At 26.9% G+C, this 16219-nt stretch overlaps 1 protein-coding gene across 1 annotated transcript in view; it reads left to right on the forward strand.

The window, feature by feature from the left end:
- The first annotated feature begins 4192 nt into the window (after positions 1-4192).
- The window catches only part of LOC107448607 (uncharacterized), a 32249-nt gene continuing 20222 nt past the window's right edge, over positions 4193-16219 (forward strand). The window contains exon 1 of the mRNA XM_087153276.1: positions 4193-4535. Within this exon, the coding sequence (XP_087009402.1) occupies positions 4506-4535 (30 nt within the window). The 5' untranslated portion in view covers positions 4193-4505. The remainder of the gene's footprint in view (positions 4536-16219) is intronic.

A 16219-nucleotide genomic window follows, 5' to 3' on the forward strand; every position in this document is an offset into this window, starting at 1 on the left:
TACTATATTCTGGTAATCTTGACCATACCTTTTTCTCAATGTAGAATATAATTAATTGGAAATGCTGAAGGAAAATGTTGGAAATCTTGAAAATTTATGTTCAAATCTTGCACAGCATAAATAATAGGACATCAGCATTCTTGTTTAAATATGCAGTCAGGTTTGAAACACTTTTTCAGAGGAAAAAAAACCCTTATTAGAAACCTTTAAAATTTAAAACTCCAGATCTAAGCGGCACCAGAAATCATAATTTTAATATAAAAAATGAATTTTAGGAAAAATAAGCTAAATATAGACCAAAAAAGATTAATAGTTGTTAGATAATAAATGAGCCTAAAAATAAGATTTTATAAATTAAAAGTTAAGACTTTTTAATACCTAATTTCTTAAGACGGTCTTTCTATGAAAACTACAAATATTCATAAGCAACTTGTGAGAATCTAAATATTTAATTTATAAATTTAATGAATTGCAGCAACTACGATAAAAGGAATACTTAAGGTCTGTAACAATTCACAGAAATGATATATGTCTTTTATATCGTGAAAATTAACTATTACAATAAAAAAATTATTGATGCAAAAAAAGTGCAGATATTTTTATTTTAATTTCGTGAAGTATGATATCTTAGCTGTATGCAACTTACTGTTACGTGACATTAAATGCATCCTTATAAGAGTAACACAACTCTATAATTAGATGGCATCTTCAGTAGTTTTAAAATTTAACTCTATTAAAATATTAGTATTCGCTATATTTAATATTATGCATGAAAGAGACATTAGATAAGATTAAATATGATCATTTAAAAAGCAGAAACGTCTAAAAGCATCTAAATGCTTTTTAGTTATCTATCTACGAATTAAGATATGATTTGCATACATATTATGACATAATATAGCGAGTTCACACGAGTTTATCAGAAAAAAGCACTGGAATTTACATAAGTTTTAACAAGAATGCGTGCAAGATAACCCTTAAGTTTTTAACGTAAGTAAATTTATTGAAAATTGTTTCCAAATGCAATGCAATGCTTTTAAAAATAAGTTAATATAATACTTTCAATTTCCAGTGCATATACAAAAAATGTCAGCAACAGCATTTGATTTTTAAGGTATGTTTTAGTTTTTTTAGAAAAAGGAAATTGGTACTAAAACACATACTTCTTAAAACTTCGTAGTAAATTTTTATTTCTGCTTCATTAGATATATATTTCAAAAGAATTGAAAATATTTTAAATTTGAGTTCAAAATACTGCATATAAAACTCTGTCAAGCCCTCGCCAAATAAATCCATCCAAGCAATCCATGTAAGCAAAGATAAATCCATGTAAGCAATCCATGTAAGCAAAGATAAATCCAAAAGAAATATTATTCGAATTTATAAATTTCATGTATTTAAAATTGAAATGCATATACTCAGTTTTGAGCAAAATGCAAAGTCTCAGAGCGATATGGAGGATGAAATGAGTAAGATCGATGTTCGGTAGATGTCGGCAGGATTCGCAACCTGGACTACCGGGTGGGTCGTAGGAAGCTCTATTCAATATTTGGACACCAAATTATAAAGCTTTATATAGTGGCCGCGGCAATGGCATATCATGACTTGTTGATTTCTAATTTCAATGGAATAAAGGGTTGCAATTAGGAAAATATGATTTCAATAACTTAGTCAAGAGTCATTATTTGCTTATTTCGTTATAACTTTAAGCGAATGGAATGTATGTAATGATGTGTCGTTGCTGTGTGGCCATCATATAAAGCTTTCTCACCTACCCTAGATTTTGGTATACAATTATGGTGGTCAGCGCATCTAATTATGAACCCAGAGGTCCTTGGTTAAAATCCTACTAGCCGCCAACGAACATCTCTCATACATTTCTCCATCCACATGTCTTTTGAGATTAAGCATTTTACCATTTTACTCAAAAAAAAAGTAGACGTTGTTTAAAATTTGAATACATGGGGTTTTCAAATTCAACTATTATTTGAGTCGGTGATATTTGAATCCATTTTTCTTTTACAATAAATGAGTTTACAAAAAAAGTCATGAAAAGTGCCTTATGAATTACGAATTAGCTCAAGCCTACAGACCCACAAAAATTTTTTCAAGAGAATTACATGAAATTCAGTATTGTTTGAATATAAAATGTAATTGAAGTCTATCGTCCTTTTTGGTTAATTTTTAAAATACAAGTAGAAAGGGATTATTTGTTTCTGTGTACAATTTTTTTCAAGTGTTTATTTCTTTTATATTTTAATAATTATATATATATATATATATATATATATATATATATATATATATATATATATATATATATATATATATATATATATATATATATATATATATATATATATATATATATATATATATATATATATATAACGAGGTTAAAAATAAAAACTCGTATAGAAAATGTGTATTTATTCAAAGAATGTGCATTCTGGGATCTGATATCCAAACATGAAATATAGTCTTCAGATGACACTAAAATTAAACATTTTGCCTTAGTTTATCAAAATGGTGTATTATTTTCTATTTTTCGAAAAAAGAAAAGTGCTTTTTGTATATAAAAAATAATACAAAATACTGATGATTTTTTTAAAATATTCATAACCTCAAGGTAAAGAGCATAAAAACTTAAAAAATATATGAATTTTTCTTCTACGTAAACAAATAAAGTAAATAATGTTTCAAAAGATTAAAAATTTTGAGCATTTATCTCTATTAAAATTTTCAAAAATGTACAATTCTGATAATAAAAGAAAGCTGCTGGTAAAAAAAAAGAAAAACTATTCTCTATTTAAGCTTAAAATATTTTTAAATATTTATAGCAAAAAATACTAAAAGCAAACTTTAAATTCCCTTGCAGTAAAGTAAAATAAGCAATTTCAATGTTAAATTTTTTTTCAGTTATATTAAAATATTAATTTTGTTTTAAAATTTGAAAATAGTTTATAATAAAAAAAGTTTTTTTTTTCAATAACACATACGACTTTTAAAAAGTTTTTTTAAAGAAAAAATTTAGGTCCTTCGGAAAAGCATATCATATAATTTCAAAGCTTGTTCAAGTATAATTTAAAATAGTCTAGGTATTAGAAAAATACAAGAAAAAAAAAAGACATTTTTCTTTTGCAGTTCATGTTTGGCACTTCTTCATGGTAATGACTTTTTGTAGTAAATATATGATGAAAAAGTTTTTAAGACAATCTCCTTGAGTAAAAGTGTAGAATAGCAGAGCTAGAGAAACGTCGCTGATTTTGAAAGTATTAAAGATGAGTTTGCAGAGTTTACAGACACAAGCAAAATTTAAAACATGAATAAACATTGAACAATCATTTATTTTTCATCAATGAAATTAATGTTCGTCTTAAACCACTAGAAAGAGCGTACTAACATAAGGCTGATTATATGCACAATTTTTTTTTCACATTGCATCACCATACTAGTTAGTAATCGATAATTTAATAATGTAAACCGGGTAAATGGTTTGAATTTTTTGAACAGTTTTAATTCTGTTTTTTAAAAATTAAATGTTTAAGCTAAATATCTCTGCAATTCTACTTGAAGGTATTTTTAAGGTGACCGCTAAATTTGTTCAAAGTCAAGTGAAGTTCAAGGTCTCTGAATATGTAACAAAATATAAATTTTCTATACGTTAGCTTGTCTTAAAGTTTTTCTTTTTTTTTAGATTAAGACTTGTTCTATGAATTTAAAGCTCAATTAATATGCTGGTCTTGGATTTTCAGATTGCGTTACCCAAAAATATTTTTGATAAGAAAAAAAAAATTACTTTCACCGGATTTTCACATCATTTCACTTTCTTTACGCACCTAAAATAAAAACAAGCACGATCATCTTCAGCCAGATGAAATGATCATTGGCATTAATTAATTCACTTCTTTTCTCTTCACATACCAGGATCACAGATATGATAGTTAATAAAAAAACATATTTCAAATTTATCGTCTGCCTTCTATTCACCTTTTTCTAATGTCGTCATCAAGTAGATATCGTCTGCAAACAAATTTTATCCTTTAAATTAATCGTCTGCAGAATTTTCGGAGGGAATTTTCAAAAGCTGGTCACGCCTCGTTTTTTATCAGGATGAAGAAGAAGCGAAAGTAAAAACCGCATCTTCGGAGGAGGACTTTTCTTCTTTTTCTTTATTCGAAGAAGAAAGTTTTGGGGAAAAGCATAGTGGCCTATTTCCCCGGGCAGCGATAGGCCAGGGGATGACCTGTTCTTTCCTGTCCGTCCAACTTCACCTATGACCTCTTACCTTAAGTATTAAAAGACGTCCCCTCGCGTGCGGCCAGGTAAAACATCCTTTGGTCCCTAGCCGGAACCGTATCTTCTCTTCTCTGTCGTGGGATTTTTTTACTTTTTTGTTTCATATACGGTATTGTCTACTGACTTACATCGTGTTTGTTTTATCCTCTGCTTTTACTTGACTGGACATGGATCAGTAGTTACCTGGACTAACCGTTCGATTTTACATGGGTCCTACTGTAAAATCAACAATGAATGTGAGTTTGCATAAATATTCATCAAATTATACAATTTGTTAAAATGGACATTCATATTCAACAATGATATCTGGATATCAATGCATGTTTATAGATTTAAAACTATTGGGATAATTATAGAGATTATTTAAATTGCTTCGAAAAACGTGCATGATTTATCGGAAAATTATTCCCAAACTTTTTAGGCCTAATTTTTGTATCATTTAGGACGAAAAAAAAAATCTATTGAATATTGAATAGTATTTAATTCAAACTGAATTGTATTTATTTAAGATCAATCTATTGTTATTTGAAATCATATCAAATAACATCATTTGCATACATACATCATTTGCAAGACCTCTATTCAAACCTACTCCTTTATGGAGATTTAAAGGCTAACTAATCGAGGCTGATCGAGAATTGAATAGTTTTCAATTTTGAATTTTTAAATAATTTTATTAATTTTAAGATTTTTCTTACTATTTTTGTGATAATTTTATGATATTTTAATTTTATTTTAGCAAATTATGGAAAATGGAGTAATTTTGAGGTTATTTTAGATTTATAATTTGAAATCATTCTTTTAATTTTAAAATAAAAGCTATTTTAAATTTCTTTTCCCATGAGCTAGAAGAAAATTGTCCAGTAGGTTGTGATGATTTTATAATATGAAATTTTTTTTTAGTGAATTGAAAAGAGAAATTTTTATAATGCATATAGTATCTTAAATTTTATTTATTGATTTATGATTTAAAAAATGGTTTTAATTAACTAAAAAGAAAATTAGAGATTTTTGCTATTATTTTTAGGATGTAATTTAACGTTATAGAAAGTAAAATTTTTTCATACTGGTTGTTGTATTTAAAGTATCAGAGAAGCGTATTTTTGATAGAAACAAGTTGTCATCAGTTTTTAAGTTAAAACAACCAGAAAGCAATAATTTCTAATAAAAAAAATGATATGAATTGTTTGTTGAAATGAAAAATTATTTGAGTGAGAAGAATGACACGACTTTTTTATGCAAATGATTATTAGAAATGTCTCATGAACACTGTAGTTTTACTATTTTCATTTCAAATTTTTATTCTTAAATAAATATGTCATAAAAAGACATATTTTGGGTTTTGAGTATAAAAAATGCTTAAAAGGGAAAAAATATGACAGAATTTATGTAAATAAATTAAAGATACGTAATAGGAATAATAGGTTTATATAATATTTATCAAAACTAATATTGGGATATAGATTTTTGTACTTCAATGTTTTATCTCGTAAAACCTGTGAAATAATTTCTATATACTTCATAAAAAAATGTCAAATTACGTATTAAAAATAAAACTAGCTTAATATAAAAAATATAATCCCTAATGCTTTTGTAATGATTGATGCTCAGTTCATTCAAACTTTAATCAACGTTAATAATAACTAATTTATACTTTTTTATTCCAATTTATTGTTGGAATTTATTTTAATTTTATTTTCAGAAAATAACTTTATACGCTTAAAAAACATGTGATGTATCTTTTTAAATATTTATTAAGCATGAATATTTGTTAATATGAGTTGTATTGCAAAGTAATAGCTTCTAAAGTTTTTGAATCTTACATAAATTTAATTAGGAACATAAATTTAATAAGGAAAATCTGACTTCAAAACTAGTTTTAAAGTCTTCTCAATACATAGTGAATCTAATATAGATATAAAGTTTATTACTTACTGAAATTGCATTAAAACTCTTTCTTCATCGAATAAACCACAAATAAAAAAAAGATCAGATGCTTTTAGTTTCTTTCGGGTTGTTTAATTTTATAAATAGAAAAACCGTTTTCCGTTTAAAGTGTTCATTAAACTCACGCCTAACGTGTTTCAAAAATTAATTTTTGTATTTTACGTGATGCCTTCCACTTAATTACCGATTTTTGCTGCTGTATTTATTAATTATTTAAAAATTCATGAAACATCATTCAGCAAGAGAAACGCGTAAGAGTCTTAAGGGATTTCCGCGTTCGTAATATTACTGAGGCGGAATTCAGAGAAATAAACAAGCTGCAGGGAAAATTATTGAGAACGAGATGTTTGGAAGAATCTTAAGTTGTGTAAATTTGCGTACCACTTATCATTCAACGGAATAAAATAAACATAGGCATCAGTGTCCTTTAAGAAAAAATTAAGCATGTTATTTTCAGTTGTTTAATTTTAAAAATAGCGAAGCCGTTTTCCGTTTCAAGTGTTCATTAAATTCATGCTTTACGTGTTTAAAAAAGTTGATTTTTATATTTTACGTGATACTAATCACTTAACTACAATTTCTTTTAACTGTATTTTGCTAATTACTTAAATATTCATTGCTCATTCTTCAAAAAGAGAAACGAGTAAGAGTCGTAATGAATTTCCGCATTCGTAATGTTCGTAATGTTACTGACACAATGATAAAAGCTTTGAGGGGAAAACCATTTAAGGACGAGTCGTTAGGTAGGATCTTAAGTTTCGAACGAAAATTAATAGGCGATTTCAAAAAATAATAATAATTATTAATAATTTGCCTCGAAATTAAACAGCTTTGATAGTCTTTGTGTAGATGTCATTGATGAGGAATTTTTTTAGTCAAAAAGAGACATTTTATCACTAACTATCTTAAAAACCACTTTTCACCACTTATTTGAACGAAGTTAAGCGAATTAATGAATTTCCGCTTTCGTAATGTTACTGATGGGAAAACACAATGATAAAAGCTTTGCGGGGAAAGCAATTTAAGGACGAGTCGTTAAGTAGGATCTTAAGTTCTGTTGAATTTACGAACGAAAATTAATAGGCATTTTAAAACTATATCAATTTTTCTTTAATTTACCTCGAAATTCAAAAAAAATTTGATATTTCTTGTATAGATGCCATTGATGAGGAATTTCTTTAATCAAAAAGAGACATTTTAATCATAAACTATCTTAAAAACCACTTTTTAACACTCTTTTAAGCGAAGTTAAGCGAATTAAATAAATTTTAAGGAAGAAAAACTAGTAAAAGGTATAAAAAATTTAAACTTTTTATGTTAATCGGATGAAGATTAAAAGTTATTAAGAATGATACTAAAAAAATTATTCTTTTTAGAAAACATTAAAAGTTTGCTATCATTAAAACAAAAAGCACAAATCTCTCTTATTTAGAAAGTTTATAAATCTCCTATCTTCGTTCTTAAATATCACTGGTGCATTCTTTTAAAATGTGTAAATATGTAAAAAAAGTGATTTTGTGAGACTCTTATATTCTTTTTCAAATTAATGACAGTACCATACCATTTTTGAAACATTTAATAGAAATTCAAAGCACGGTAAGCGAAATTGAAACATTCATTTCGCAATGTATTTAAGTTTTAATACATTGTATGAATTTTGACAAGATACATTAAATAATTGTTGCCTGTAACTTGACATTTTTGATGGATGATTCATAGAAAAAAAAACTTTTGTCAAGTTTATAAAAGAATTCATTTGAATATATTGATATTCTACATATGTTCTGCTGAACTATATAGCTTGTGAGGAATCGCCTGATTCTCCTTTGACATATGTATTTATTTTTTAATCTAATAACAAAAGATTAAGTCTACTTATTCCTCTATTTATTGTTGCTACGTGCCTATAGTTATTGATATTGCGGTCTATAAGAAAAAATTCATCTTTCAAAATTCTTCACTAATCTAAGCAAATGTTTGAAGTTAAATGTTTTTTTCATTCAAATAATTTTTTATTATTTAAATAGCATTTTAAATGTTCTGCATAAACAACAATGAAAATAAAAAGTAGCTAATTTATAAAAAATAGATTTTTTTTTCACTGAAAATATTCTTTTAGATAAACCGAAGAAATTATTTAAAGTAAATTGTTTATTGATTATGTTAAATTATAAAAGATTCTAATCTCACTATTTTTAAAAATAGTACCGATTGTATCAAATACGCAATAAAAACCTGATAAAAATAAGAAAAAAATATATATTTTTTAAATTTACATACAACACTTTTTTACATACAACTTTCTTTTGCATGTTGTATTCAAATCTTTAGTGATTTTGAGGAAAAATACTTCCGGCTAAATAATAAAACTTTCAAGATATATTGGACTATTCGCGTAAAAAATTGAACTTTAACTTTGCTACTTTACACACAAATAATGTAAGAAATGTCGGAAAAATTTAGTTGCTTTTTAGATATATATTACAAGTAACAGAACTTAATTATATCATTTATTTTATTTGTTCTTGTTTAATAAGGATAAAAACGAAAACCTCCCATGGTTAGCACAACGGCAAAGGGTTTCTAACCCATAATCCGTCTACCACGGAGAATATTTTGCATTAACACTGCGGTCTATGCGAACCGGGAGCAGAACTCACATCAAGCTTCTACCTCTGGGATTCGAACCTGGATGACCTCATTGGCTGGCAAATGCTCTATGCCTTGAACCACCCCGATTCATTCTATATCTATTTTTATTTTCTAACCGTCGTTGAACAGTCGATCCAGTTTTGGACTTACGTCTACTAATGTTCATCTCCGTAGTCTTGTAATTTTGAACCCAAACCAGAAGACAAGGAAACTCCTGGATCAAGTAGTAGGAGAAATATGTCTTCGTTAAGACTTTTTGATGGAGCTAACCTGCACTTGTGTTACACAGAGAGAAAAACCACGAAAACCTCCCACGGTTATCCTGATGGATAAGGGACTCTAAGTAATGGACCGTCTACCATTGCGGATATTTTACGTCGGCATTGTGATCGGTAAAAGCCAGGTGCGGAAAACAAATTAACCATCTATCGTTGGTATTCGAACTCAGTTCAGTTCACTAAGAGGCGAGCGCTCTATCCCCTAAGCCAGCAAAAAAAAAATTACTAAAATTCATAATGAAAAAAATGCGTTAAAGGAAATGCTTTTTCTATGAAAAAAGTGGGCATCGGAAGGCATCTGGCAGATTATTTTATACCCGCCACTTGTTACCTTTCGTTGCCCTGTGACGACCGTTAATTTTGGTCTATAACTATAACCAAAATGTGATACCAAATTTAACATATCGTGCCAATTACTCTCAAAAACATTATAAACTTAAACTTTATTAAGATTGGATGGCACACTATAATGCAATTTGGACGGAAATGGGGTTTCATTTAACAATTTTAGATAATTGAACAGCAAATGTGTAATATTTTAGATCAAGGGGCTGATATTATATTTCCAGGTTGAGCTGATTTATCAGATAATGTTTACTCAAATTAATGTTGAAATTTTACGAATCATTATTCCCCATACTCTTATAAACGTTTTGCGTGCTTCAAACAAATATCAAATAAAAATTAGTTGCACAATACTTTAAATAACCATTTTTATTTTATCTTTAGATTGTTAATGATAAAACACATGTACTCCGCTTTCACATTAACTATAGGAAAAAGCATTTTAGAATAATTTACGGAACTTGAGCAATGTATATAATAATTTACAAGAAGCCTTTTAATGAGTCGTATTTTATTCTACGACAAAAGCTTATATTTGATAAAAGATAATATTTTTAAAAGATAATAATTTAAATTTATTAATTGAAGATAATATTTTTGAAAAAAGATAATATAATTTAAATTTTAACTAATAAGAAACCTCCCTAAAAGTTGTCATTCATAAAATTGTCAAAGTTGCCATAGTTTTTTCAAAAATATAAATTCTGTTCTTTTCTCACTTTCAAGGCAAAACAAGACAAATTTTGAACCACAAAATAAATTTTAGTAATTCATTGTAACTTGTACAAAATTAGATAGCTAATTTTAGCTTATTTCTGAGAAAAGTTATATTTTTATATAAAAATTTATTTCAGACATAATATTTAATTCCACCGTTTTCTATGCAATAAGATTAATACATAGCAGCCTTAAATTCTTTTTTCTCTTCTTAAATCCTTTTCGTATTTTCAGCATCAAAATATAAGTTTTAAATTAAATTTAATGTATTCAGACATTATGTGGTTTTTGAATTAATTATAACTATATTAAATTTAGTTATCAAAATGTATGAATGAAGATGTTGAAAAAAGAAAACAATTTTAAATATTTTAAATGTAGTTTCAATAAACACCATATAACTACTATTTTTTACATTATCGATCATTGCATTTTTCGTCTTCAATTAAAATTTTAGATTAAACTATTTTAGATCGAAAAAATTAATTCAAGTAAATATTAAGCTTTAATGTTGAATTTATTAGAAGTATTGCAAATAATTAAACTACACCTTCTATTTTATTTTTTTATATTTAGTGAATTTGATGATTGAAAATTTAATTGTTATAATTTAAATAATCACGCTATCTGTAATTGCTTGATAGATATCGGCAGTTTAAATCTGTTAATAATTTAAACAAATTTATTTTATTTGCCTTTAACTTTAAAACAGAGTGAAGTTTATTAATAAAGTTAAAACCGTTGCTTCATATGCTGTGGCGTTATTTTAGCGCAAATAATTGATGAGTACAAGTCAAACGAGTCAAAGTAAGAAAACGTTAAAACGAGCTACTTAAAGTAACTTTAGCGATGACAAAACTCATAAATTATTTTCCCTTAAATATTTAATTCTATCGCTAATAAACTTGGAATTGTAATTGCTTAAACACTTTGAAGTAATTATAATATTTGTAATGGACATGAAAATATATCATTTTATTAATATATCATATAATTAACTTGTTAAAGAAGTAAGTTCCATTAAGTAAATAAAGCAAAGCTACGTAAATAAAACACAAATAAATGCACCGTTTTTTATTTGCGTTCTTTTGCGTTATTCATGCGTAACATAAAGCACATCCTAATCTAAATGTTGACAAAAAGTTACTAAACAAAAAATCTAAGGAGAACGCCCAAAACATGCACACAAGCAAAATAAACAACACAAGCAATAATAATGGAGCCTTTTTCAATAAAAAAAAAGATAAATACTTTAAATAAGTTATGGATAAACTGCTCTATTTTGAATATGACATAAGGAAGTATGTGGGCATGAATAATGTATGTTATTTGCACCAAAATAAGAATTTAACACTTTTTCACCATAATCAAACACTCAATGTAAAATCTCCACGTGCCTCTTTGAAGAACGTGGCATTAAAAATAACTTAGCACATACATTTAATGGCCGGAAATGGAAAATGTACTTTTCCCGTATACATTTGATTTCGAACATTTTTTGTGCAAGCACAGAATAAAGAATTATTTACAAAAAATTGTTTCCATGCTCAATTCACGTAGTTTTCAGTTTGGTGAGAAGTTTTAATGGAACAGTTATATTTACTCTTCTTTCTACCTACTCATCTAAAAAACAGGTTACGGTTTAACAATGTTTTTTCGACTCTAGTAAAAGATACTTATTCTTAGAAAAAGCACGTGTTTTTATAAAAGTCGCTGTAACATCATTACTTGTGTCAATTTTATTATTCTTCACCTCTCAGATATTATTAGGATTTTCTAAAACAAATGGTGACTTTTCCCCTCACATATTTTAATTTATGAAATCCATTTTTTTCTCACAGATTAAATCAAAACAGCTGTATCTAAGAAATGAAATGTATAAATCTCAAATATTTTATAATATGAAATATTAATCCATTCCTTTAATTTTTCACATATTAAATAAAAAGCGTTATCTAAAAAATGAGATATTTGAATCTCAAATATCCAAACTTTTTTTTAAAAATTTAATTTCCTGTGATTTTCCTATGAACTATATTTTTTATGCTTCTGCGCAAAGTTGAAGAGAAATCACTGAATAGAAATAAATTTGCACTGATAATTTTACTACGCTAGTCTATAATTTAAATAAATGATATTTCACTTTATACTGAAATTTTTTTATCTGACTCTGATTTCAATAGCAAACTTTCAGTGAAAAATAAAAACAATTAATTTTCATACAGTAATGAAAAATTAAAAAATTATTAACTATAATTGTTTTAGTATTACAGAATGATATTCGGATCTTTCTAAATAGAAGTATACTAATTTTAACAGATTATATTCACAAAGTTTTGTACTATCATGTGCGCTATTTTAGTAAATCACGAAAATAATTTAAATTTTAAATATTCTAAACCTGTTACCAACATATTTGAGACTTAAAAATGTTCATTTTAGTTTCAAGCTGCAAATATTAAATGCGTGACAAACTGGAAGAATTATATTTATAATCTTCCAAAAAATTAACGAATTGTTTAAATAGAATGTTATTTTCAGTAGTCTGCAACTTCTTTTAGGAGTTGCATAAGTTTTAAAATTGCAAAACGTCTATTTTTAAATTTTTTTTTCTTCCAATCAGAAATATTTTTCAAACGTAATTATCTAACGGATATGAAAAATTTCCACAACGTAGATATACATCGAAAACATTTTCCCAACGTAATTAGCTAATGGATCGAAAATATTTTCCAAACGTGATTATTTAATAAATTTTTTTTATTCAACGTTGTCGAAAATTTATATGTGTTGTTCAATATCAAGACAATTATAAATAAAATAAGTGTGTAAAATTTAAATAAGTTGAGTTCATTACTTTTTGAGAAATTGTGTTCAATACGGAGATACGTTAAGTTGTTAAAATTAGTTCATATGTTTAATCTATATTTCAGAATGCTAGGAAAGGAAAATTTCATAGGACATTGTTTAATACCATAAGACTTTTCAACTAGTAATGCGGAGTAATGTTTTTTAAAAATATTTTATGCTGATTAGTTAGTACAGACCTATAATTTATGTTACAAAATCAGATATAAAGACGTACTTTCTTCATATAAACATACTTTTTTGTTGTTGAAAGACTGACCCTCAAAATATGCAATCAATGAAACATGGTTCCAATAGTTTGATCAGGACAAAAGTTTGACCCCTTAATATTAATTTCACTTTTTGCGTATTTCCTGTACTATTTACTTTAATCTCTAAGTGAATCCAAACATTTTTACTCACAATTGCAAAATTTTGAAAAATCATTCACTATTTTTTTTATTTAATAAATAATAGTAGAACAATTGAATTGCAAACTTTAAAGAAAGTAATTTTATGAGGCAGAATAAAAAATTCAATGTGAGGCAGAATAAAACACAGCATTACTCAAATAGTTTCCGAGAAATAGATTTTAAATATGCTACCTTTTAAAAAAATTGATTTCTCTAAAACTAATTGACCTATTTCGTACAAATTTTGTATTTTGCCATAGAATTAACATTCTTTTCAATAAGGTAAAAATGTGTATACTTTAGATTTTAAAACTGTTTTGGATAACATGAATTAGAATAAAAAATGAGTAATTATTAAAAATTATTTCTTTGCATGAAATTATCTTTAAATAACGAGTTTTGTAATTCTGTTCAAAAGATTTTCAATTCCCTCAAAAATTTCTCGAGATATAGCGAACCCGTAAAAAGTAAAATAACATTAACAGGTCCGAACAATCGACCTTTCTCTTAGCCAATCTTTTAGGACAGTTTCCAAATCACGGAAGCCCCCAATTTTTTGAGGATCAGAAACCCAAATGCGTCGAAAAAAGAAATTTTAATTGAGAGAAAATACGCTTTTGTGTTTGATTTTGGAGCATAAAATGTCGCCTGCATTAACTAATTAGCATATTTGTGATCATCCCCTTAGTCTTTAGATTGAGTCCTAGTATGTGAAAATCCGGTCATTACATAAAAAGTTATTCCAGGTTGTTCGTTTTTATTTTTTACTCACTTTATAACCTGTATGAAGATTTTTATAGACAAATGATTTGACATATTTTCGATATCTTTACTCGATTTACGAACTGAGTCGAAAATTATTAGTTGCCCGGAGATTGAAACACAGCTTTCAAAAGAGTCCAGGTTTAGACTTATAAATGGGGAAAGTAAAAGTTACTAAGAACTTGTCTGTTAGGAAATCTCACTAAATAACTAGAGTTAGTAAGCCACTTTATTCTTTATCCGTAAAAAATATCTGAAAGTGTTGAATACAAAATTTGTTGGCCAAATTGCTACTTTTTCATAAGGTTTTGTTAAAATAAAAAGCACATTACTTTATGATAACAACATATTATTTACAAAGAAAAACTTCTAATTTACGTTTGAAGTTCTCTTGAGATAATTTTTCTAAAAAATTTAAGTGGTAGCTAAAAGGATAAATTATTAATACCACACAATGCATTCGAATCGTTGTAATAGAATTTGTACATAAAATTAGCTTTCAAATGCAGAACAATTTAGAAAAAGGAAAATAATGCTATTGAAATGTTTGAATTCAAATAAAAAAATGCTTGAATATACAATTAGATCTTTGATAAACCATATTTTAAAATTTTTCAGAGCATTTTTGATAACCAACATAAAGACTTCAAAGTAGGCAATACTGTGTATCTATCCATTGTGTTTAGTGAAAAGTTCAAAAACATGTTAAATACATATTATTATACAATATTAAGGAACTGCTTGTTATAAAAATATAAATGTTTGTAAAAGCGCGGAGTATTTACGTTGAGAAAACTGAATAACTGTGTGAGGTTTAACTAGTTAGTATGAGGATTGTGTAAAATATTCGAGCAATCATATTATTCAGTTTTTGTAATTTTTTTACCATAATTTTCATTGACTTGTTATAAGTGTTTACAAATTAAGAGTTCTGCTGTCAAGAAAAAAAAACCACAAGTTAAGTCCATTTTAAGGCAAACGAAGACGTATTAAGACGCAAAGTTTCCAGATTTCGGGATCGGGACGGCTGGTTTTAATAAAGGTGTAATTTATCAGGCGTTTTTTTTAAATTTTTATTTAGATCACTAAACCACAAAGTGATTTTTAAAAATCTAAACTCGTACAACGTCAGTTCAATACCACTATAATAAATTATAGGACTCTTGGCAACATTGAAAAAAAAACGTTAACTTTTAATGTCTCTTCCGAAAAAAAAGTAGCTTAAAAAATCTAAAAACTGATTTTAGACAAATCCATTTATTTGGATTCCTTAGTTCATTCTTTAAGGAAAGTTTCAAGAATGGTATCAAATGCTATGTCCATTTTCTTAAACATGCATTTCGAGCTATATCCATTTTCCTAAACAAACATTTTGAGTTGTGTCCATTTATCTTAAGCACGCATTTCGAGCTATGTCCATTTTCCTAAACAAACATTTTCAGTTGCGTTCATTTATTTTAAATACGCTTTTTGAGCTATGTCCATTTTCTTAAACAAACATTTTGAGTTGTGTCCATTTATCTTAAACACGCATTTTGAGTTATGTCCATTTTCTTAGACAAACCTTTTGAGTTGTGTCCATTTATCTTAAACAAGCCTTTTGAGCTGTGTCCATTTTCTTAAATACACATTTTAAGCTGTGTCCATTTCCTTAAATACACATTTTGAGCAATGTTCAAAATAAAAAGCTGATCGAACTGTAATATGCTTTCAACAGTTATAAAAACAGTTCTAAAGATTAACGTATTATTCCATGCGACGATAAAACCATCAGAAAACTGTCTGAAAGCATAATTAGATGAAGGAAGGCCAGCTACAAAAGATGACTATAGTTTTTGTTTTGAATTATTTGAAAATTATAAAACAATAAATAGAAAAGTAGTCAAGCTGTTTGATTAAGATTTTCAGCACCCGGTTCATAAAGACAATTATAAAATATTTATTGTTAGCATTGTTTCC

Source organism: Parasteatoda tepidariorum, chromosome 10, assembly GCF_982258835.1.
Source record: "Parasteatoda tepidariorum strain Cologne lab strain chromosome 10, Ptep-v5.0, whole genome shotgun sequence".
Classification (NCBI taxonomy): Eukaryota; Metazoa; Arthropoda; class Arachnida; order Araneae; family Theridiidae; genus Parasteatoda; species Parasteatoda tepidariorum.